The sequence below is a fragment of the Notolepis coatsorum genome (genome assembly GCF_963971535.1).
Source record: "Notolepis coatsorum genome assembly, chromosome: 13".
Lineage (NCBI taxonomy): Eukaryota > Metazoa > Chordata > Actinopteri > Aulopiformes > Paralepididae > Notolepis > Notolepis coatsorum.
Genome location: NC_140177.1, coordinates 110750303 through 110776474, shown reverse-complemented (window position 1 = coordinate 110776474; position 26172 = coordinate 110750303). Strand labels below are relative to the sequence as shown.

At 43.3% G+C, this 26172-nt stretch overlaps 1 protein-coding gene across 3 annotated transcripts in view; it reads right to left on the bottom strand.

Annotated features, from left to right (window-relative positions):
• asap1a (ArfGAP with SH3 domain, ankyrin repeat and PH domain 1a) overlaps window positions 1-25253 on the bottom strand; it is a 172025-nt gene extending 146772 nt beyond the window's left edge. For all 3 annotated transcript variants that reach the window (XM_084327854.1, XM_084327856.1, XM_084327855.1), the window contains exons 1-3: window positions 25073-25253; window positions 24650-24736; window positions 23048-23174 (exon numbers count right to left, since the gene is read on the bottom strand). In XM_084327854.1, coding sequence (XP_084183980.1) covers window positions 23048-23174; window positions 24650-24708 — 186 coding nt within the window. In that variant the 5' untranslated portion in view covers window positions 24709-24736; window positions 25073-25253. The remainder of the gene's footprint in view (window positions 1-23047; window positions 23175-24649; window positions 24737-25072) is intronic.
• Window positions 25254-26172: the final 919 nt, after the last annotated feature.

Sequence of the window (26172 nt, the reverse complement as noted above, 5' to 3'; positions counted from 1 at the left end):
GCTGCAATGTGGACTAAGTCATACATAGCACAAGTCCCCTCCGGTACTTGAGGTAACAGCAGTCGCATCTTTTCACCTGCGCAGCTCGATCTCTCAGTGGCGAGGAGTAATGCGTGGGAGGCTCACGCTGCCCCCGACACTTCCTGATTCTACTGCGCAGGCGCACCAACCGACCTGTAGGAGTCGCTGTCCACAACGCCCGATCCCCACCCATCAGTTTCCCACCCCCTAATACGGCCAATGTGTATTAGTACGGACGACCAGCTAAACTGAAAGCAAATGTGGAGCGCTGGGCTCGAAATGACGAGCCCAGCGTCTCCAGCATTTCGTGGCGAGTGCCTTGCCCACTACGCCACGTAGCCGCCCCAGACCCAAATGAGTTTTAAAGGGGAACTATTTTACTATTTCTTTCACTATTTGGGCACTTTTACACAATTCCTGTGAGTCTATGGAACACCTCTGTAATATATATTTTTTATTTATTAATTGTTTTGTATTTCTAATCAAGTCCTCAAAAACAGCATTTTTCTACCTCAAGATCTCGAGCTGTTTTGAGGCTGGGCTCCTAAACCACTGTGCAGCGTCGTGTTCGCCTGAACATTAACATGCAGCGGTGTCTTTATGACATCACATATAGGGCACATTTTCAAATGACTCAGTTCAGTGAGGGTGAATATTGTGAGAGGAGAATTGGAAGAATGCGCCAATATGAGAATTTTGAGACATAGATCATATTAATATAAGTTCACATAGCTAGGAAACAATGCTAAACACTCAAAAAGGCCATTTATAAGATAGTTCCCCTTTAAGCTTTTGTATTTATTAATCTCATCTGTACCAAGGAATTCACCCATATCCCCATGAAGCCCTTTGGATGCTCTCAAAGTCACCCTGCCCACGTCTCCCCATCCCTGACCACGTCTCCCCATCCCTGACCACGTCTCCCCATCCCTGACCATGTCTCCCCATCCCTGACCACGTCTCCCCATCTCCCCATCCCTGACCACGTCTCCCCATCCCTGACCACGTCTCCCCATCCCTGACCACGTCTCCCCATCCCTGACCATGTCTCCCCTTCTCCCCATTCCTGACCACGTCTCCCCATCCCTGACCACATCTCCCCATCCCTGACCACGTCTCCCCATCCCTGACCACGTCTCCCCCTCCCTGACCACGTCTCCCCATCCCTGACCATGTCTCCCCCTCCCTGACCACGTCTCCCCATCCCTGACCACATCTCCCCATCCTTGACCACGTCTCCCCATCCCTGACCATGTCTCCCCATCCCTGACCATGTCTCCCCATCCCTGACCACGTCTCCCCCTCCCTGACCACGTCTCCCCATCCCTGACCACGTCTCCCCATCCCTGACCACGTCTCCCCCTCCCTGACCACGTCTCCCCATCCCTGACCACGTCTCCCCATCCCTGACCACGTCTCCCCATCCCTGACCACGTCTCCCCATCCCTGCCCACGTCTCCCCCTCCCTGACCACGTCTCCCCATCCCTGACCACGTCTCCCCCTCCCTGACCACGTCTCCCCATCCCTGACCACTAGGGATGGGTACCTTTCACATTTGAACCGATACCGGTACCTGTGAATCGATACCGGTACCCAACGGTACCTTTTTTCGGTACTTTAGTCTCAAGAAATTTAATTTACCTACCTCAGTCGTAAAAAAAAAATCCAAACTTCAAATAACTACAATTTCGATAGTTTTCGGCTTGTCATTGCTCCGACTGCTTTGTTGTTGAATCAAGTCAAATCCTAGGTAAGCATATATTGTGCGTGTGAACGTTGACATGAAAAAAAAAAAGCAAAAAAAAAAAAAAAAAAGCAAAAAAAAAATCAATAAAAACATTTTTTTTTTTTTTTTTTTTTTCTCACTTCATTCGATACTCGGTAGTACCGACGTGTTTCGGTTCGGTGCCTCAAAAGTACCGAATTCGGTACCCATCCCTACTGACCACATCTCCCCATCCCTGACCACGTCTCCCCATCCATGACCACGTCTCCCCATCCATGACCACGTCTCCCCATCCCTGACCACGTCTCCCCATCCATGACCACGTCTCCCCATCCCTGACCACGTCTCCCCATCCCTGACCACGTCTCCCCCTCCCTGACCACGTCTCCCCATCCCTGACCACGTCTCCCCATCCCTGACCACGTCTCCCCCTCCCTGACCACGTCTCCCCATCCCTGCCCACGTCTCCCCCTCCCTGACCACGTCTCCCCATCCCTGACCACGTCTCCCCCTCCCTGACCACGTCTCCCCATCCCTGACCACTAGGGATGGGTACCTTTCACATTTGAACCGATACCGGTACCTGTGAATCGATACCGGTACCCAACGGTACCTTTTTTCGGTACTTTAGTCTCAAGAAATTTAATTTACCTACCTCAGTCGTAAAAAAAAAATCCAAACTTCAAATAACTACAATTTCGACAGTTTTCGGCTTGTCATTGCTCCGACTGCTTTGTTGTTGAATCAAGTCAAATCCTAGGTAAGCATATATTGTGCGTGTGAACGTTGACATGAAAAAAAAAAAGCAAAAAAAAAAAAAAAAAAGCAAAAAAAAAAATCAATAAAAACATTTTTTTTTTTTTTTTTTTTGTTTCTCACTTCATTCGATACTCGGTAGTACCGACGTGTTTCGGTTCGGTGCCTCAAAAGTACCGAATTCGGTACCCATCCCTACTGACCACATCTCCCCATCCCTGACCACGTCTCCCCATCCATGACCACGTCTCCCCATCCATGACCACGTCTCCCCATCCCTGACCACGTCTCCCCATCCATGACCACGTCTCCCCATCCCTGACCACGTCTCCCCATCCCTGACCACGTCTCCCCCTCCCTGACCACGTCTCCCCATCCATGACCACGTCTCCCCATCCCTGACCACGTCTCCCCATCCATGACCACGTCTCCCCATCTCCCCATCCCTGACCATGTCTCCCCATCCCTGCCCACGTCTCCCCATCCCTGCCCACGTCTCCCCATCCCTGACCACGTCTCCCCATCCCTGACCACGTCTCCCCATCCCTGACCACGTCTCCCCATCCCTGACCACGTCTCCCCCTCCCTGACCACGTCTCCCCCTCCCTGACCACGTCTCCCCCTCCCTGACCACGTCTCCCCCTCCCTGCCCACGTCTCCCCATCCCTGCCTGTGAAGCCGCTCCAGTCTGCATGTTGCCGGCAGGGCATTTAAGATCCTGAACAGAAACCACGCTGCCATCATTGAGTCTATGCTACGGCTTGTAGGTTAGATAACTTGCAGTCAGAGCAGACAGCGCTGTGCTGCTGTCAGACGCGTGTCGATTCAGCACTATATATTAAACATTATTGTGGCACTTTAGTTAAGATTGGAATGATATATATACTGTACAAGTGTGTGATGGGACTTAGCCAGTAATAATAATAAACCTTTACAACAAGGTATTAGTTCACACAGTATTATGTCTATGAATTAATTAACATGATTGATTTTGACTTGTTTCATTGCATTTTTATAGACAGATTTTCATAGAATATTGTTTTTACATCTTTACTTTCACGTCTACTTAGTGCCACATTGTCTATGGCTTGTCAGATCAAATTGTTTTAAGCCAGAAATAAATGGTAAATAAATTCTGAAGGCAGACAGGATTGATTTCTGCGATACGATATTCTCACGATATTAGAGTCACGATACTGTAATATATCGTTTTCAGTCTGTTCATCACATTTACATTTACATTTACATTTAGTCATTTAGCTGACGCTTTTATCCAAAGCGACTTACAAGTTCTGTGCGACAAGACAGCAAGAAGGGTATAACTCTATCAGCTGAGTAACAATGTTCATCAAAGTGTTGCGTGTTACAGTGTAGGTTAGTTTATTAGGACAAGTGCATGACATTAAGGTTAGTCGGGGTTAGATTTTTTTTTTTTTTTTATCATTTCAGATAATGGTTGAAGAAGTGAGTCTTTAGTCGACGGCGAAAGATTGGACGGGATTCGGCTGTCCTAACTGGGATGGGTAGTTCATTCCACCATTGTGGGGCAAGGACTGAGAATAGGCGGCTTCTCTTTGATGACCCTCCGGGAGCTTGGATAGGAGTAGATCTGAGGCGGCCAGAAGACGCAGAGCGTAGGGGTCTTGAGGGTGTGTAGTTAGAGACCATTGACCGGAGGTAGGCGGGAGCGGTTCCCTTTGCCGCACGGTATGCTGCATCACAGTCCAATAATTTTTATTGCAGCAAAAAAGCCATAATAATATGATTTTTTTTACATTGATACTTGGCATCAGTGTATCACTATAATATCGGCAGGCAAAATATTGCAATATATCGCTGTATTGATTATTTCCCCTACCCCTAGTTTTGAATGGGATAAAGGTGAGATAGTGAAGGAGAGAGAGAAGAAAAGGAATCCTCCCCATCAGCTCATGATCAAACATAATGCAACAGCAGCAACCAATTCTTCATGTTGGCATCTGCTTTGATTCCCTATGTGCAGTATCTCTCTCTTTAGGAGATGGTGTCTCAACAGCCCATTTGCCAAGGACAAGCATACAAAGTGATACTAAGTGAACATTTTCTAAGCATGCATACACACTCTTAACACAGTACACACACACACACAGTCACACACTTAATCATAGCGCTACACAAACAATACCTAAGAGTGTTGGCTTTCATCCAAACATACACAGTAGGCTACACACACACTGAAACCTATCAAATCCAGTCCGTTTCATAAGTCCATAATATAATTTCACATGGAGTCAGTGTTGTCTGGCACACACATTTTTACTCCTGTGCAAAGGTATGGCCTTCCACACACACTGGCAAGCAGTTAAAGGAACACGCCAACATTTGGGGAAATTAGCTTAGCACAATGAATGGAAGCGGACAGTGCCGGTGAGCCTTCGGGAGAGGTGTTAGTTGGGCAATGCCTAGACTAACCGGCACTGTCCGCTTCCATTCATTGTGCTAAGCTAAGCTAACGTGCAGCCAGATAGCTTTCTACTGAACGCAGAGAGAGGAAACTGGTATCTATCTTCTTGTCTCTCTCTGGAGAAGACAGTAAGCTAATTTAAAGAGAGAGAGAGAGAGAGAGAGAGAGAGAGAGAGAGAGAGAGAGAGAGAGAGAGAGAGAGAGAGATAGAGAGAGAGAGAGAGAGAGAGAGAGAGAGAGAGAGAGAGAGGGAGGACTTTAGTAAGACGTTGCTGACCTTTTAACACATTTCACTTTCAGCGATATCTGGTGGTAGGCAGGATATCAGGTATCAGCCTGACTATCAGACTAAAGTACTTACATTTGGTGTCAGCGAAGGTCACAGCTACTGTACCCAGAACTGTGGAGCTGTACCGCTCTATGTGATGTTGAGATGCTGTCTTTCTTATCCATTACTTGTTTTACATACACAGATGGAAGAATGTCACTCAGATCATTGAGTTGTAATCAACACAAAGATTCAGTCTCTCCTGATGACATCAAAGTCTCTAGAAATGTCAAACTAAATGAATGGAGAATTATCCGACGTTTTTCCCAATATATTTATCATTATTATCCTTCATTATTATCATGAGTAACATTTATTGTACACATTTATTGCATGAGTTAATTATTATCTGGTGCCGCCTAGTGGACGCACTTGGAGTACGTATTGCGACTCTGAGCAGGTGAGCTGTCTCTGCGCCGGCGCGTCGCGCTATTTAAGTGACACTCTCAGTCTAGACTGTAAGGTGAAAAGCCCTGTGGGCGAACTCTTGACTGGCCAACGGTACGTAGCATTATATGCGCCGTTAATATCCGCATTTCTCTTTAATTCATATATCTAGTTATTAATTAATGCTGTTTGTTTTCCTTTCCTTTTGTATAGGTAAATAATATATAGACTGACTAACGTCTGATTGAATGTACATGCCGACTATAGACCAACTACATGCAGACCAACTAATGTCTGGCTACAATATCCAGAACCGGTTGCTAAATTGCAACCTAACTATCAACGAACTATCAACAGAGGCGACTTGGTTGAACATTACCGACACCATATCGACCTCTACTAACATTATCCACTAATGCTTGGATGTAAGCTACTACCAACTATCAGCTACAAGCTAACCCCTTGTTTAATTGACCACCTGGTGATTATTGTAACAAAGGATGAATTGGATGCTGGACATCAAGGTCCAAATAAACAAACATTCTTATAAAGTCTGAATTGTTTCTATGGTTTAAGTAAAGTCATTTCGCCCACACCCTTCCAAGGGGGATATCTAGTTGACTCATTGACTGAGACTGCTAGATAATTGGACAATGAATGTGTGCAAAATTTTGAGTTTTGGGATATTGATTGTTTAGATCGCTAACATATTGTAGTCTGCTCCGTTGTTCTGACCAGGATTACGTTCCTTTCTGCCCCGGTGATGCGCACGCACACTGAGTCTGACGTATACAGCGAACAGGTCTACATAACCAAACTATGTTTGCTGTTTTCAATCAAAAAATTATAATGAACACTCTGTGCTCATGTTTAGTAATGCTTATTATTGCGGCGGCTACGTGGCGTAGTGGGCAAGGCGCTCGCCATGAATGACGGAGACCGTGGCTGTGGCCTGTCTCCTTTAACCCTTTCACTACCACACTACAGAAGGTTAACCCTTTACTATCACACTACCAAACGGTTAACCCTTTCACTGCGACAATACAGATTGTTAACCCTTTCACTGCGGTTAACCGTCTGTAGTGTAATAGTAAAGGGTTAACCTTCTGTAGTGTGGCAGTGAAAGGGTTAACCTTCTGTATTGTTGCAGTGAAAGGGTTAACCTGCTGTCGTGTGGCAGTGAAAGGGTTAACAACATGCTGTATTGTCGCAGTGAAAGGGTTAACCGTTTGGTAGTGTGGCAGTGAAAGGGTTAGCCGTTTGGTAGTGTGGCAGTGAAAGGGCTAGACAAGGTCCTGAGCCACCAGCCCTGCTGACCACCATGACACAGCTGAGCCCAGCCAGCCAGCCAGGCCAGTGTGCCACGCCACAAACAGCAGAGTGCACTCTTATAAATAGCCAGGTGGGAGACAAAGCACTGAGACGTTCTCCCACAGAAAGAAGCAGGGTGTTTATTAGGGGTGGGAATCGCCAGAGACCTCACGATACGATACTATCGCGATACTTGCGTCACGATACGATAGTATCGCGATACTAAATATATCGCGATACGCTGAGTATCCAAATGTAATTTATTACCTTTTTTCAACTGCAAAGTAAAACGAAGTTGGTCAACACTTTCACTGCCACTCACGAGATATCTCGGAATTATTAATATCTCGTTGAAGGGAATTCCTTTTTTTCTTTTTTTTTAGCGATCTGAAATCATATTGCATCACACGAGCCTACCCTAGTATACCCGAGTGCCGCCGGCGATCAGATGTGGAAAAAAGCGCCCCCTATCGTCTCCCAGATGACATAAGGGATTTTGGAATGGACTCAATGAAAATGGATGGGGGGAAAAATCCTGTACTCCACATTTTCCAGTCCACTGATGCAGCCGGGGTTATCACAGTTCATTCTGGAGCCTCTGAGACCCGCGGAATCATGTACTGCACTGTACACACGTTGGATCCATACACTTATCGATTTTTTCGAATGGTGATCAGGAATTGGAATATACCAGTTGGATACCATCTGATGTCAGGTAAGGAATCTATGTTATCAGTGTTAGGATAATCAGACTAATTTTGATGAAGATATAAGCTGTTTTGTGAAATGGGCTCTTTCGGTTTCACTGTAAAAGTCCAAGAGGAAATGAACACGGCGATTAAACGTGCGCGGCTCGAATGGGCGTGCGTGTATGTATAATATTGATCATCTAGCGTTTATTTGAAAACGATTCATAAATAAGCCGACAAATATCAACGTTCTGGAATATTCCAGTAAAAGACGATTATCATAGAATGATCTAGAATGGACTGTTTTTTACCTCAAAACGGGTGCTTTTCAAAATGCTCTCAAACGGAAATGAAGCGATAAAAAACCAATCTGCCTTGACAGCACTGACTGGAAAAGGATTCTTTGATAAGCGACGGGCAGATTAGACACATAGCCATAATTTAAAACATAGATTAGGCGATATTAAGCGTAACATTGGCGCCGATGGTGGCATTGGCACCTCGTGGCACTCAAAGTGTTAAGGTTAGAGTTTGTCTTTAGAGCAGGGAAATAGACCACCAGCCCTGATTCCAAACTCTAACCATAACCAACTTCGAAAGAGAGCGACTTCGAAAGAGTCGCCAAGCTTAACCAGTTGGAAACAAGGCGGCGCCGGACAGTAATCAAATTAGCAATCAATCAATCAATCAATTCAATAATCCACGCTCACTTAAAACAGCGCACCTCCCAGCTGCTTCTATAGAAAGTAGTTAAATGTTTTTTTTTAATCCCTCCTATAGGGCAAAGAAAACCTTTTTTTTGTTTTACCTTTCTATAGAAGCATCTAAGAATGAAGTTCTATAGAAAGTAGGTTAAAAAAATTGGATGTGTTAGTTTGTTGGATGTCTTAGTTGAAAGACAGTTGGATGTGTTAGTTTGTTGGATGTCTTAGTTGAGAGACAGTTGGATGTGTTAGTTTGTTGGATGTCTTAGTTGAAAGACAGTTGGATGTGTTAGTTTGTTGGATGTCTTAGTTGAAAGACAGTTGGATGTGTTAGTTTGTTGGATGTCTTAGTTGAGAGACAGTTGGATGTGTTAGTTTGTTGGATGTCTTAGTTGAAAGACAGTTGGATGTGTTAGTTTGTTGGATGTCTTAGTTGAAAGACAGTTGGATGTGTTAGTTTGTTGGATGTCTTAGTTGAGAGACAGTTGGATGTGTTAGTTTGTTGGATGTCTTACTGAGAACAGTTGGATGCACTTCTGAGCTGCTTCCGCAGGGCTGTACGTTAACTTTTTTTGCACATAGCACTGGTGCTACAGAGGTTGATAGTTTTGTAGCACTGGCCAAAATCTTGTAGCACAAGTATAAAACGTGTTATATTTGTAACAGTCACAAATGTGCCTATTGTATTTGTGTTATTTAGTTGCAGTCAGGGAACAAACTTAACTTTTTGACTTACCAGCCATTTGGCTGGTAGATTTAAAAAAGGCAGATTTTTTACCAGCCAAAAATTATAAATTGCTTTTTAGTATATCGCCATGTGTTATTATTACTATAATACTCTCATATGCTATTTTCAATTAATATCATAAACAACATAAGGAATATTAGCATAATTTTGAGTGGACTGAAGGAATGAGTCAGCGTTAATAGTTTTAAATGCAAATAATTTATTGAAACATAGAAGTGGGGTTGGTTGGGACACACACACACACAATGGGGGACCCTGATGTAAACAAGACGAAAGTCTTTCTCTGGTCTGCATCCCCTTAACAATTGTGTGTATTGAGCCGTACTGTATTGTACCCATTCTGCAATCTGTTAAATAATGTTTTCATTCATTCACACTGTTTCAACTCACCACCCCCGCATCATATTGTAGTCTAGTCTGTCTTCAAACTTCCACTCCTCTCGACACACACACACACACACCCTTTCCCCAGTCCACACTGTCTCTAATTCTCTATGGCTCTGCCTCTGATCAGGATTAGCTTGTTAGCTTATGCTAATGTAGTTCATTTCGGGCGATGTGGGCATAAAGGAATGGCGACGATGCAAAGCGTGTTAGATGCATTTGACCCGTTGTGAGAAAAAAAAACACCACAGACTTATTTCGGATCACAAAATAGCCGCAGTCTGCTGTGCAGCTCCGCTCCGCTCGGCTGAGAGCAGAAGCACGGTCTGGGGCGGATATGACATCACAGAGTTGCTATGGGTTTTTTCAAAATAAGAGTATCATATGAACCTGACTGTTGCTAGCTGCCGGAGCCCAGATATATCATGACTGGAACTGCGCTTAGGCGGAAATGAGACCCGTGACAGGATTTTCAAAATAAGAGTATCAATATGAACCGAATGCCTATCGCACCAGTGCTACTGAAGTAAATCCATTCATCGCACAGACCGCTGTTGCTGTAGCACGTGCGATATATATGTCGCACTGTACAGCCCTGACATGGAGGCAACTTCTGTTTTTATTTTTTTGGGAACTACTTTTTCTGCGGATGGTTTTGTCAATAAATCTTCAATTAATGTGTGTTTATTGTATAGCAATAAGGTTGGATGACATCGGCCATTGTATAAAAGCCATTACACCACGTGCAGTCGTGGGTTATGAGAATTAGACCATGCCTAGGGGGGTCTAACAACCCTCGGCTGCGCCTCGGGCCTAACAACCACCCCTTAGGCATGGTCTAATTCTCATAACCCACTCCTGCGCATGATGTAATGCTTTAATATTCACTGACGTTACTGGAGCTCGACCGGAGCATCCCCCAGTCGACGTCCTCCAGTGCGTCTTGTAGCGTGGCCTCTGAGCTCTCGGACCACTGCTTAACCTCTCGCGACACAACAGCCTCTCTGGCTCGTTGTTTGTAGCCGGGCAAAAGCAAGATGGCGTCGTGGTCAGATTTACCTAGCGGAGGAGCTGGTACTGCCTTATAGCCCTGTTTGAAAGGGGTGTAGCAGTGATCCAACGTATTTCCCCCCATAGTATTGCATGTAATGTATTGGTAAAGGTTTGGCATAACTTTTTTTAAATTAGCCTTATTGAAGTCGCCGGCTACGATCATAGCCGCGTCTGGATGCTTGTTCAAATAGTCCTGTAGGTCTGCCAGAGCTCTGGCGGTATCGGCTTGCGGTGGGATGTAAACTGCTGTTGTTATGATGGCTGTGAATTCCCGGGGGAGATAAAACGGGCGTCAAAGGATGGATAAATACTCAAGGTCCTCTCTCTCCCTCCCTCCAATCCTATCCACATCTCCCAGTCTGTTGTACCCACCTGCTTTAAGGTGTCTTTCTATTTTCCCTGTGGCCAAGAAAACAAAACCTGCCGACCTGCACGACTACCACTTTGTAGCACTCCATAGTTATTCATTCATTCACTTTTCTGCCCAGAGTTTTCCTGCCAGTCCAAGGCATCGAACCGCCAACCTTCCGGTCACAAGCTATGATATGAAGTGTTCAAAGGCTAGTCAAAGACTGTATCTGCTCCTCACTTCCCAGCACCCTGATAGATGCTTTGCAGTTTATCTACTGACCCAGAAGATACACGGATGATGCCTATGTTCAACACACCACCCCAGTGACCTCAGTGACCCCACCCTCTACCATCTGGACAACAGGCAGGAGATTACTATGTGAGGAGGATGCTATTCATTGACTACAGCTCAGTGTTCAACACCATAGTCCCCCACACATTCTGAACTGCTCGCTGTGTGTCAGTGGGTCCTCCACTTCCTCACAGGAAAGACCTCAGGTTGTGAGGGTGGGTATAGAGCTGTGAATCTTCACTGGCCTCACGATCCCATTACGATTCAGCTGTCCGCGATTCGATTCTACGATGCATCTCGATGCAGTTCAATAATATATTAACATCCTCAATTTTATAATCTATATTACTGCACATGGCTACTTTTTCATCAATGAATACAAGAGTCAGATAAATTAACTTTTATTTAGAAAGTTCTTAAATCAGAATGTCAAAATAAATGTCTTTACTAGTGTTGCATGATAGATACTAGAAATATATATAGATATCTCGATACCCAGCTGTTAAAAATTGTTCAATACTATTTTTAGTAGTATTAGTATCAATACTTTTAGAATAGCCTGATGCAGGGGAGCTCCAGTAGCTCACCACGTACCGCGAGTGCTATTTCAGCGCCGTGGACAACCACGCTCGCGCGGATCTGGGGCAGAGCGTGTTCGAATCCCGGACGGCAGCCGTGCCTTTCCCAGAGTGTCTTTCCCCCCCATCTGAACCCTTTCAGCCTGCTTCTGTCGGTCGAACTTGACCAAGTATGAGTGCGATGAAAAAGCGATAAACGCTAAAAAGAACCAGCTGACTGGTCAAAGTTTAAAAAAAAATAAAAATAGCCTGATGCTGTATTTGCTATGAGTTGAGTGGATGCATGACCAGAGCATTAGCTTTAATAATACAACAATAATAATAATAATAATAATAATAATAATAATAATAATAATAATAATAATAATAATAATAATAATAATAATAATAATAATAATAATAATAATAATAATAATAATAATAATAATATATTTGATTTGTAGGGTGCTAGTTGTGGAGCAAATCCCAAAGCACTACATTGTAACAGAACATAGAAGCTAGCAGGAGAGTAAAAAAGAATTTTAGTTAAAAATTATTAAAAAGAAATGTAATAATCGATTATGTTCTGTCACTGCATCGATGCTGAATCGTCCACGTCCGCATCACAATGCATCTTAGAATCGAGAAATGTCCACACCCCTAGTGGGTAACTGCACCTCCTCGCCCATCACTCTCAACAAGGGGGCCCTCCAGGTTGCGTGAATATTTTCCCTAACGGAATTGCACTTCCGCGTTCGGTTTGCGCGATCTGATTGGCCACTGGCGTTTCTGGTCATGTGACATCTGCGCCAATCGCGTGACGCCTGTTTCTGCGCCTATTTCCGCCTCTAACACCCTGCAAACTACCTAACGCCTAGTTCTATCACTGGTTAAGCTTAGGCGACTCTTTCGAAGTTGGTTAAGGTTAGAGTTTGGAATCAGGGCTGGTGTTCTATCGCCCTTCTCTAAGACAAACACTAACCGTAACCAACTTCGAAAGAGTGCCTAAGCTTAACCAGTGATAGAAACAGGCGTCACACGATTGGCGCAGATGTCACATGACCAGAAACGTCAGTGGCCAATCAGATCGCGCAAACCGAACGCGGAAGTGCAACTAGTTAGGGAAAATATTCACGCCTCCAGGTTTGTGTTCTGAGGCCCCTCCCCCCACTCTTTCCTTATACACACATGACTGTGTGGTCAAGCATGGCTCCAACACCATCGTCAGGTTTGTGGATGACACAGCTGTGGTGGACCTGATCTATTCTCAACCAATGATGAGAAGACCTACCAAGAGAAGGTGGAGAACACAACCTCTCCCTGAACATCAACAAGACCCAGGAGCTGACACTGGATTTTCAGAGGGAACAGATGAGGAACTACAACCCTCTCTGGATCAATGGGGCTCTAGAGAAGAGGGTGAGCAACTTCAGGTACTTTGGCTCACACATCACAGAGGACCTGACATGTACTACACACATCACAGATGACCTGGCATGGACTACACACATCACAGATGACCTGGCATGGACTACACACATCACAGATGACCTGGCATGTACTACACACATCACAGATGACCTGGCATGGACTACACACATCACAGAGGACCTGGCATGTACTACACACATCACAGATGACCTGGCATGGACTACACACATCACAGATGACCTGGCATGGACTACACACATCACAGAGGACCTGGCATGTACTACACACATCACAGATGACCTGGCATGGACTACACACATCACAGATGACCTGGCATGTACTACACACATCACAGATGACCTGGCATATACTACACACATCACAGATGACCTGGCATGGACTACACACATCACAGAGGACCTGGCATGGACTACACACATCACAGATGACCTGGCATGTACTACACACATCACAGATGACCTGACATGTACTACACACATCACAGATGACCTGGCATGGACTACACACATCACAGAGGACCTGACATGTACTACACACATCACAGAGAGGACCTGACATGTACTACACACATCACAGATGACCTGGCATGTACTATACACATCACAGAGGACCTGACATGTACTACACACATCACAGATGACCTGACATGGACTACACACATCACAGATGATCTGACATGTACTACACACATCACAGATGACCTGGCATGGACTACACACATCACAGATGACCTGGCATGGACTACACACATCACAGAGAGGACCTGACATGGACTACACACATCACAGATGATCTGACATATACTACACACATCACAGATGACCTGGCATGTACTACACACATCACAGATGACCTGGCATGGACTACACACATCACAGATGACCTGGCATGTACTACTATACACTAGGGCTGCAACGATTAGTCGACATAATCGACGATGTCGATTATAAAAAATCGTCGACGAGGAATTGTTGCGTCGATTAGTCATTACAAAAAATTATTATAATATTTTTTTGCACTACCTATCTTTGTGAAAGTGGCTTCTCAGCTCTGGTCCAGCCAGCTGAAGACTTCTTAGCTTAACATAACAGACCGACAGTAAGTTTGGGGGAACTAATGGGATAACTGGGGATGTTGTTTGGTCCTGACAAGAGTCTCAAAGCAACTCTGAGGTCATGCTCAATGTCCAATCTGTTCCTCTGCTCTGTCTTCAGCTGGACCAGAGCTGAGAAGCCACTTTCACAAAGATAGGTAGTGCAAAAAATAAATAAAAAATTATATAATTGTTTTTCGATTAGTCGACTAATCGAAAAAAGAATCGACAGATTAGTCGACTACCAAAATAGTCATTAGTTGCAGCCCTACTATACACACATCACAGAGGACCTGACATGTACTACACTACACCCATTTAGTTCATTTTCACACATCAGTGCCCACATTCATCAAATAAAAAAATCGAATTTGTAAAATATGTTATCAATACTTCAGTAGACAGTAGATTTAACTTCACATGAAGGAGAGAACGAAGGGTCTCTAGAGGCGACAAAAGGATTTGGCAATCTTTTGGATTTAAAGCCTGCAGCAGTGAAAGCTTGACTGGAGAGGAGCTCAGAGGATCAGTCCAGATCTGTTCTCATAAAGTGATGTGTAGATATTCCATGACTAGAGAATGTATTACATTCGATGACTTTCTAAAGATTCCTTGACTAGTTGGAGGAGCTCTGCCTGTATCACATCTTGCCAACACACATAGGCCATGAATGACTCAGACAGACAATCAAACTAATATGCTACCTCACATGGGGGAATTATGGGGAAAACCATCAATCCAAACCGTTTCACTACTGTGGTTTGCTTGGCCAGTTATCACCTTCTGGAACGCTATCATGGAGCATCTCAGAATAGAGAATACCACTTCAAACCATGGACCGGCACCTAAGATCAACCATCTCACACTGTGTTGGTATGAATGACAGGACATGATGCTGACAGGTGCTGCCTGGGTGTGACTCTAAACGTTGGTTCACCTCGTCCTGTCTGGGCAGCTGGCACAGTTTCTGCACTGAAGTTACCAAAAGGTTCTTCATGGCATTCCTAAAATGTATTTACATCACTGTGTGCCGCACCTATAAGAGCCCTACTATCTCAGACCAGACGTACAATATACACATACAGTAACTAAGAGATTCCCCTGGAATAAAAATGTGTTTTAAGTTAACCCTTTAACTGCCACACAACAAAGGGTTAACCCTTTCCCTGCGACAATACAGAAGGTGAACCGTCTGTAGTGTGGTAGTGAAAGGTTAACCTTCTGTAGTGTGGTAGTGAAAGGGTTAAACCACATTAGCCACTGCAGTCATAATAGTGTGATGACGCGGCATCCACAAATAACTATGGCTGGAAATGCCTCTCAGCAAATTATATTGCTCGTTCAGAACAAAGTGTTGTACAATGCCTATAATATAATAGACCTCAAATGTCACCCTCTTTCCTTGATTCTCCGAGTTTGGAGACTTAATTCAGGATGCACCGATACCACTTCTTCACCATTGATACCAATTCCGAGACCTAACCTTTAAAGCCTGCACTCGTTATTATGTGATTTGTGCGGAAACAGCACCCATAATACCTCTCCGCCCGCCATCCGTTTGTTATTGTAAACATTGAGAGCTGGAAGAGCGACCGGGAGTGTTCTTCCTGACAGTGAAACATGATGCCGGCGAGGTGGATTAATGAACAACAGAGCTAAATATCTGTGATAGCAGCACCAAACAGATTGCACTATCCCTGGGACCAGAAGGTTTGTGAGATAGTAATATCAGGGCTCTGTACATAAAGAGATCTCCACCTCCTCCACCTTCTATCACCTACCAGTGACAGTGGTACTGTTGTTATGCTAATGACCGATGGAAATCCAGTGTTCTCCCTCATATGAGACCATCATATTTTACCACCATAATAATTAAAAAAAATAGCCTTCATTGGAGTTGCTATAATGCCAGGAGGTCGTGATTCATTTCCACATTGTCTCTGACTCAAGGTGTTGGGAGCAGGCTGTGTTGTTTGGGACGACTAAGATAAATAACAATCTTGTTTACAATAACGGGAGGATGACCCATCAGATTAAATGCCAAAAGCCAACCCTGAAATATACATTCAGTTGCACACACATACACATGTGAACAGGTTTTCATGTAATCACACACAGACGTGATAATTTTTTTCCCCCACCATTTTCATCTCGCACTCCCATTCCGTGCAACTAGGCAACATAACACTCCTAAAGACACAGAGAAAGACTGAAGTGAGAGACAAGTGGACGGAGGGAAGAACAAGAGATGGAAAAAAAAAAACACTGAGACAAGAGTATGAGTCATCGTATCAGAAGGCGAGTGGCGCAGTCAGCCGTGGTCACTAGGGACGCCATTAACTAAAATCACGGCTCCCCCTTTTACACCATTAGAGCTGTGTTTACTCTCCCCCACCCATAACTCCTCCTCACTCAAGGTTGCATTAAAGGCAACTCCCAGCCTATTGTAAAGTAAGGTTAACCTGACTAAACCTCACAGGTTTGTGATATTTACCAACACTCTTTAAATAACTTTTTTTTTAAATTTTTTTATTAAAGGTTTGGATGTAATTCGAACAATTCAGGAACGGGCTCCCCATTCGACTATCTGCCTTTCCTAACGTGATAGCTTACAAATACATTCCTCATTCAAAAGCAAACTAGAAACACTACTGATCCATCTGAGAATCGAGCAGAGCTTTTTCTCTGAGCTGTTTTGTTGCAAGCACTCGCATCACATTTGAATGGCCAGTACACTAAATGGACTCGGGATGATATCTTGAGATGTTATCTGCTCAGACAGAGCCGCTGGTGTTGGTACAAGTCCAGAATGCCCCACAGGGCTTCTCCGCCCACTGGTGCGCTGCAGCGCTCCCTCGACTCACTTGCCCAGCAGTAGCTAGCGGAGCCAGGTGAAAGCAGGACCCTTGCTAGCGCCTGGAGAAATAAGCTAATCCTCTCTTGCTTTCCCTCCATCCTTTCTCCACAACTCCGTCGGGACAGGGAAGAAACACTCCGCTGTACACAAGCTCACTACGGGATTCTATATATAGTTACCCTGCACCACAAATCTCCACTCCTTAAGAGGATGAGACGAGATTTCTTGACTTTACACGTTACCCTCTGTCCGTGTGAACTACAATGAAGGGAAATGCCTAGTTTCTTCTAAAACAAGACTACCTGTTTCCCCTCTCTTCAGTTTGGAATTCTTGATGGATGGAGGATAGGGGGGGGGGGGGGGGGGGGGGGGGATTTATGTTTCCATAAATGTCTATGTAAGACTTCTGAGTTTCTTTTTTAGTAGTAGTAGTACTGCTGAGCTACTGAGTATGTTCATGAAGCTAAGGAAGGAACAGTGATGTGATGTAATCCATGCCAACTCACGTCTTCCTCCTCGAGTTACAGCATTAAAAATGCACTGCATGTCCATTCATAATTAACTATGTTGTCTATGGAAGAAGGACGTTGGCTTAAGAGACGGAGGAAGGGGGACAGCTTGAGCCCATGGTGTCATAACTTCAAAGTACTGTTACCATGACGCTTCACTTCAGAGCCAAAGGCAAAAACAATCGCAATATGTAATTTAAGAAGGGGGGGGGGGGTTGAGAAAAAAGAAGCTGGCTATCAAACTAGTGAAATTGAACTCAAACATACTGCTTAACCCTTTCACTACCACACTACAGAAGGTTAACCTTTACCGTCTGTAGTGCGGTAGTGAAAGGTTAACCTTCTGTAGTGTCGTAGTGAAAGGGTTAATCCTTTGTAGTGTGGTTATTAAAATTATTTTTATGGTGGCTGTCCTCGACTAAAGAATTATTCTCAGTCAACTAGACTATGAGTCATAGCACTTTGTCGACAAATCAATGAGTCTATTTAATTGACAAATCTGTAAAACTGTGTTTCCTACATGCAGTCCTGCAGAAGCACGTCTTTACATTGAGTGCCCACCAGAGATGAGCTCATCATTTTTCAGTCTAAAGTCTATCTAAATTAAAATCACATTAACTGCTTAATCGATTAAGAGGGGCAGCTTTAGTATTACATTGTTTCATTAAATCATGTGAATCACCATCATCATCTTAGCCACACACTTTTCTAAACAAAGCTACAAAAACAGAACAACACTATCATATTAATTTAAGGAACTGGTTACTACTACTGGCTCTATTAAGGTCAACAGAGCCCAGATATCAGTAGAAAATATCCCAAATATAAGTAGAAAATTGAATAGCAATATTATCATAGCAGACATTTACATATAAAATAAAAACACCAAACACCAAGTCAATTCAATAGTTGGTACACCAGGAAATTGAAGCCAAAATGATAAACTGATACAATTCTAAAACCATAATAGACTCAAAACCAAAACAGCACAAGAGCACAAAGCAGTTATCGCTACTGAATTGAATGGAAGTGGGATCAGCCAATGAAAAACACATGAACAAAAACTCATAAAATGTCAACTGGAAAATATACTGAAACACTTTTTTGTTATTGAGAAAAGGACATAACCCAATGCATTCCTTTATGAACTAGCTTGGTTCTCCTATAGAGGAACACACACAGACCCGAAATTATATTTTGCCTATTTACCGGAGTGCGTTCATGAATAAATATCGTGGGCGGACAACTGGGTCACACAGCAGCCACGGCCCATCTGTCTTCCTTCACGTTCCACTGCTTCTGCTGCCAGCTCCTCATTAGCCAAGCTGATGTGGATCTCATTGCAAGCCCTCATTTAAAATTAAAGGATATGACTGGAATGGTAAGCGTTGTTCACTGTTGTTTTACTGTTGTTACTCAGTTGTCTGCTTTGACAGGGACAACCAGGAGGCGCCCACCACCAAGGCTGCTCTCCCTGCTAACCCCTCACTCTCTCCCCCACCGGTGTTGTGTACGGCACTGAGTAGGACTAATGCACGTAAGGCGGTTGGTCCTTCGCCTGCTCCCACCTGGATGAGAGTTTATGCGAGAATGCTGTTCATCGACTTTGTGTGTGTGTGTGTGTGTGTGTGTGTGTGTGTGTGTGTGTGTGTGTGTGTGTGTGTGTGTGTGTGTGTGTGTGTTATTTTGTCCGTCACAGCAACAACATTTTACACACATTTCGAATCTGATTTTGACTTTGACAGAAGGTCTGAAAGTCAGCCAGGGGTGTGAATGTTTCATTAACCTCTATATAACATGATGTATCTGCCAGGTTACTCATTAACCTCTATATAACATGATGTATCTGCCAAGCTACTCATTAACCTCTATATAACATGATGTATCTGCCAGGTTACTCATTAACCTCTATATAACATGATGTATCTGCCAGGTTACTCATTAACCTCTATATAACATGATGTATCTGCCAGGTTACTCATTAACCTCTATATAACATGATGTATCTGCCAGGTTACTCATTAACCTCTATATAACATGATGTATCTGCCAGGTTACTCATTAACCTCTATATAACATGATGTATCTGCCAGGTTACTCATTAACCTCTATATAACATGATGTATCTGCCAGGTTACTCATTAACCTCTATATAACATGATGTATCTGCCAGGTTACTCATTAACCTCTATATATATAATGTATTCTGTGCGCTTTTGTGATTGTTTTATTAATTAATTAATCTGATCAATCTAAACACAGTAAAAACAAAGTAAAACTCAAATCAATCCAAATTGAGGTCAAAATTGCTCTACAATAGAATATTTACTCTTTTTTCATGTAAAGAGTTAATTTACAAAAAACCTATATCTCCGTTTTTAGTCATTTTCACAAATCTTTTTTTTTTATTATGCATTCCAGATCATATCAAATACCTTAACAAAATACAGGTAACTTACTAAATCAAACTTTATTTAAAACTAGTTTTATTTCAAATCAAAAAAAAAAATCTGCAGAAGCAGATAACTCCATGGAGATTGCAAATTAACCAGATGTCATGCCACGTTTTCACTATGTTACCTGAATACGTTTAATCTTTCCTCTTCTTGGCTCTGCCCTAAACCTAAAGGACATAAACTCACGTTATGCTAACATTTTATCCAAACAATCCATCTTTAACACATTGAGTGCCACGCCCCTTCCGGGAAGTGACCCCTTCATTGCCGTCCATTAACCCCATGTAAATGTAGTTGTAGTTTGTAGAGCTAAACCTATATTTTATAGTATAGCTATGGGTCTAATAACGGCGTAGTCTCAGTGAGTTGCTTCTGGTCAACGTGCAAAAACAGATTCTTTTCTCATCCGTACATTTCAGTTTTAGACCGTTTTGAATATGAATAGTTTGGTTGCTTCTGAGTAATTCCAGGGAAAAGACGCGAAAACAGCGTTTTTGTGTAATTCAATAAACACGTTGTCATTCTTCGCCTGATTATCGGATCTTCCTGAAATCAACGCTAGATTATCATTATTATCCTTACTCGTGAATACATGAAATGTGCCCTGGAGCGCGGCGCTCCCCCCCCCCCTCCTGCAACCCAACGGAAAACAGCCACACACATAAAACACAGATAGTTTCAATCGTGGTAGAAATAAATATCAGATCAATGCAAGCTTTCATATATAGTGTCCTTACCTGGTATCTGATGTAATGCAAAAAAAAGAATCCAATTATCTCATCGACATTCCAGTTATCCACAGCGATCCTGTCTCCCACGTTGTTGGGCATTGCACTTCAACGAGCGGGCGGGGTCAGTAGTCCAAACCATCCCTACAAGCGTGTGTTTTGCCGGAGTGTTTAGGACCCGCCCCCACTCCGCAGCTCAGTAGAGAAAATAAACGAACCCGTTTCTAACGGGGTGCAATAATGGGCGAAGGCGGTATAAGACCATCTGCCAGGCTCAGACACACTCAGAGCAGTATGCACAAGGTGCCCCACTGAATTATGAATGGCAATAGCGTTTAAAAGAAATACTGTGAGAAAAACATAGATCTAGGTTTCCGGCACTCAACCGTCGGGCGAGTCGACAGAAACGTAGTTCTACATGAACGGCACCGGAAGTGTTAAAGATGATTGGGAGCCAAAGTTACACATGAACCACATTTTCGCTATGTTACCTTAATCAATTTTCAGCTTTTCTCTTCTTGGATATGCCATAAAGGACATAAACTCACGTCACACTAACATTTTGTACAAAAAAAGAAATAATAATAATACATTTAATTAAAATAAAGTCTTTAAAGATGACTTTGAGCCAAAGTTACCCTGCAACTCGCTTTCAGACAGCAACAGTTCCGGATCTAGCAGCCATATTGTGTCACCTGACCTGAATACAGCACTCTGATTTGCTGTGAACAAATGTCTCTGGCTCTGTAAAAGAACATCACTGGTGTTTGATGGTTTCTGGTGTAACATGTGAACTTGCTATGCATTTTCAATGGACAATAAGGATTTTGTGACAAAAGGATGCTGTTTATCATAACCTCTATTGTGGGATTACATTCATCTGCCTCTCTTTATATCATACATCGTCTAGTGCTACTGGGCTTGAGTGAAGGGCATCTGCCAGGCTCTTATTAATCACATTTTATCTCACTTTCTATATTTTGCTGTATTTGTGATACCGTTAGTGGGTTTTTTTTCTATTGGAATAGGCCTAAACCCTAAACCAACATACATTTATTCAATAGTATTCAGTCCTACCAACTATTACTTCATCACTTATCCCTATCATATCATAACCCTAGCCAAAACTCTTGTTCTAAGCCACAATCTCACTTTGTTACAATTAAGTGCAATTGGGTTATAACAGAAATGGTGCAAAGCTAATACAATTGTATCAATAACACTTCAACCACATGTGTATGTTGACCACACATTAGGTTTACATGGAGAGCATTACATGTATTTTATTACTGACAACCTTTTCCATTCCAAGAGTAATAAGTATTACTGCTATATGCAATACAGTGCACTTGCAAACTGTGGCGGTAATCCAATATAAAACAGCACCACCTCAGGCAGTGCTTCCCGCAGATTCTAAGCTTATTTGTGGTGAGTGACAGTCAAGGTACACAGAGTCAAGCGGAGAGGCCTACATGTGCCACATTAATGTATCCGCTTGGGAAATCTATTTGTGATGGACCCGGTGGGTATTGTGGTATGAGAAACACTGAATGTTGTTTTCAAGTCAAGTGAAGCCTTAAGATTGGTACTGCAGTCTGTAGGCTACACATGCATGAACGTCAATTAGTAGGCTATCAACTCAGAAGCCATGTGGGTATATGCAGATCATATTTACAGTATAAATAGCTATAGGTCTGTTGCAGTCAGGAGAGGGGATGGTACAGTAGAGTAGGCCATTGCTGTATAGCCCTCATGCTGTATAGGCGATAGAGCAAAACTATTGGTTGAATTGAGACACTATCCAGGGACAGTACAGTAGCTGTGTAGTTCTGTAATAACGTACAAAAGCCAGTTCCACACACCAGAACAATGGCCTGAGAAACTAATCGTCCAGTCCATGGGCACATATCCGCGGTAAATGCGGCCCCTATTGCTCACACTGAGAATGCGGGCTAAACCGTTATGCGGGCTAAACCGTTATACGGGCTAAACCGTTATACGGGCCTAAAGATGCTGCTGCGGTGGAAATCAATATCGTTTGGGCTCTGTCATCATCGTGCGATAGGTCAATATGAGCTACGTGGTTGCTTTGATTTGAATTCCAAATACTTTGTCGCTTTCACGTTTTTTATTGAAAGGTATTTGATGGCGCTGCTCTTTACTTGTATTGACAAGAGTTTTTTTCCCCCATATAGCCTTACCTCTTCGAGAACGTTAACCGTGTTCCTGCAGTTCTGCAGCCGGGTGGTGAAGCTGGAGGTCGTGGGAGAGTTGTAGTCCTCTGTGGTCTCCGAGAGGAACTCGGACACCGAAATCTGGTCTGGCATCCTTTAACCACGGAGTCGCCCCCCGACCGAGGGACAAAAAGAATGGATGAGGTTGGGGGGAAACAATCAAGAGTACCGTGAATTAGAAATCGAAAGAAACTAAAGAAATCCGCCTCGTTTGTTCAGTGACACACGACGAGCTGTGACAACGAACGGTAATGTCGGTCGGTTATAATGGGGGGGGGGGGGGTTCTCTAGTCCTGAGCTCAGATCCCACCCTTCTATCAGTTGTCTCCGCAGCTCCTGCAGACCAAACGCTGCGCAGAGATGACTACTGTCTTCATTGCGTCCGATGATGGTCTGGATTGAGTCCGGTCGAGCCAGACAGGACGAGTCTGTTTATGTTATTACCGCTGGATGGTCCGGTGGCCGTTCGCTTCATTCACTCTCTCCCTCTTTACCTTTCCTTTTCTCTTCCTTTTTTCCTCCCCCTGCTGCTGTGCGCTGACACTAAACGCGCACACGCATGTTCTCTCCTCCCTCCCCGCGCCGATGACGAGTATAAACAAGGAGGCTTTGCGCATGCGTGCCTCGGACTTGAAGAGTGACGGAAATATTGGGGGGGGGGGCGGGGGGTCTGTAGGTATTTAATTGATACCATTTATTATCGTTCTTTACTTTGTGGGGGGAATATTACGTTTTGGGGACGTTGATCGGGGCAAGGAGGACGAGCTTAATTAATTCGATTAGACCCATGACTGGTTATGACCAAATCAATGTCATTTATCATCACAGATCCAAATTGATACACACAAAAATATTATTCTGCTCAACGAACTCAGACAGAGTGTCTGCCTTTTCTTCGTATAATTTGTAGCTACACTGTTATGCCTGTATTGAAGGCTTTAGTGAATTGTACATTGATTATGAGAATTGTATAGGCATAGGCATGGTCACTGACAAGATGGCTTGTATAAAATACAATAAAACGAACTCTGGATAATTCTGAGTAGAATTTGTTAGAGTCAATGTTCTATTGTTGTATGTTATATTATGTAATCGGGTTGTTTCTCTTATTCCAGGGCTAGGTTCTTCTCTCAGAGACGCCACAATAAGAGAAAGGCTTACATCATAGAGAAACTTTACAACTGGTCGGTGAATTGTGAAATGTAAACAAACATGCCCCCAAACAAGCATTTAATGATAGCATTATCCTGTAATAATTTATACAAAAGTAGGACAAATATATATTAAATTGATATGTGTAATAAATTGCATTATTCAAGACAGGCTTGTAGAACATGCGTTGCAATAGCGCAGCCTAAAGGTTATAATTTGTAGCGCATGTGCTCAAATTGGTAATAAAAAACCGCTTGTGCTGGCAAATGGGCCAATTGGCACCACATTCTGACTTTTACAAGTGACCCCATTTCACAGGAATGGCTCCTACATGTAAACGCTGAAACTATTGAGCCTATAGCCTAAATAGGTCATCATGAACGATGAGGGTGCTTTTCCTGTGCAGAGACAACTCACCGGTTCCATAGGGAGTCTCGGGAAGAGAAGCTGGATAAACGGGAGGATGAGGCCCTCATGTCTTTTTTGTCACCTCACCAAAGTATCCTACACGACAAAATCCAAACATAACGGTATCTTGAATGTAGGCCACTTCTGCTGACGGGTACGTGTAGAATAGAATATGCCTAAAATAAACACGTATAGTAGGCCTACGCTTTTAAAATAACTGTTATTAGCTGGTGCAGAAAAAGAAAGGAGAAAAAAGTGTGTACTGCTCACTATAATTTTTTTTTGTTTAAAGACAGTAGATCTATCGCCTATGCGTCTGTACCTCGGCACTCAAAGTTAGGCTACAGCCTACCTACACACAGCTCAGCATCTTACTGTACTTCTCATGGAATTTCTTCTCTGAAAAAAGCAAGCCACGCCTAGATAACTTACCAAGACCGCGGCGGTTTCACCCCCCTCTGATACTTTGTAAAGTAGGAAATTAGAAACAAGCAATCTGTATAAGCGTGTAAAAGTAATTCCAGGGAACATCATAGTAATGTCATTTTATAAATCCCGGGGGCGCGCATCTCCAATACTGCACTGCAACGTGTACTATATGATAAAGTAGACGCTAGACGTTTGGACGCGTAAAGCTGTTCTCCTCATCTGGATTCTGAGAGGAAAGATTAGTTGCAAGGCGGACAGGAAACGAGAGTCAACCATTTGGGTTGGTGAGTGGGGGGGGGGGCTTACAATGGACAGGATCTCTGGCAGCTAAAGGCACGGGACTGAGCATATCCCCAGACAACTTGGAGAGGAAATATCTAAAAACATATGAACACACACGCTAATATTCTCATTATCCAAGTTATACGGATGTGTGTGTGTCGTGTGTGACTGTCTCTCTCATTCACACACACACACACACACACACACACACACACACACACACGCACACATACATACACACACGAACGCACTGACTCACACACTTGCATAGAGAGCATTGAGTAGCTGAAAATAGGACCGACCCATCTTTCAATGGATGACCTAAAATGTTTATTTATTTATTTTTGTATTAAAGGGACGTTTCAGTGTTTTAAAAAAAAAACATGTCCTATTAACCAACACCCCTTGAGGTCACGGTGTATGATCATTATAGGCCTATAGCATATCTATGGATGATTTATGATCAATGTTGAGAACTGAACATGATTGATTGATTGATTGATTGATTGAAAAGTTTATTAACAGATTGCAGAATGGGTACAGTACAGTACAGCTCAATACATACAATTGTTAAGGGGATGCAGACCTGAGAAAGACTTTCGTCTTGTTTACATCAGGGTCCCCCATTTTCAATTCATCATAACATGGCACACACAACATACAGATAGACAGTACTGCTACATCTATATATTTATGACATACCAGATTTGCAAATACAGTACAGTACATACAGTTGCAAATACAGTACATTCTAACGATGATGTCATATCACAATGGCCACTGGTCATTGATAGCTCCTTTCTAGAATTCCAAGATAGAAT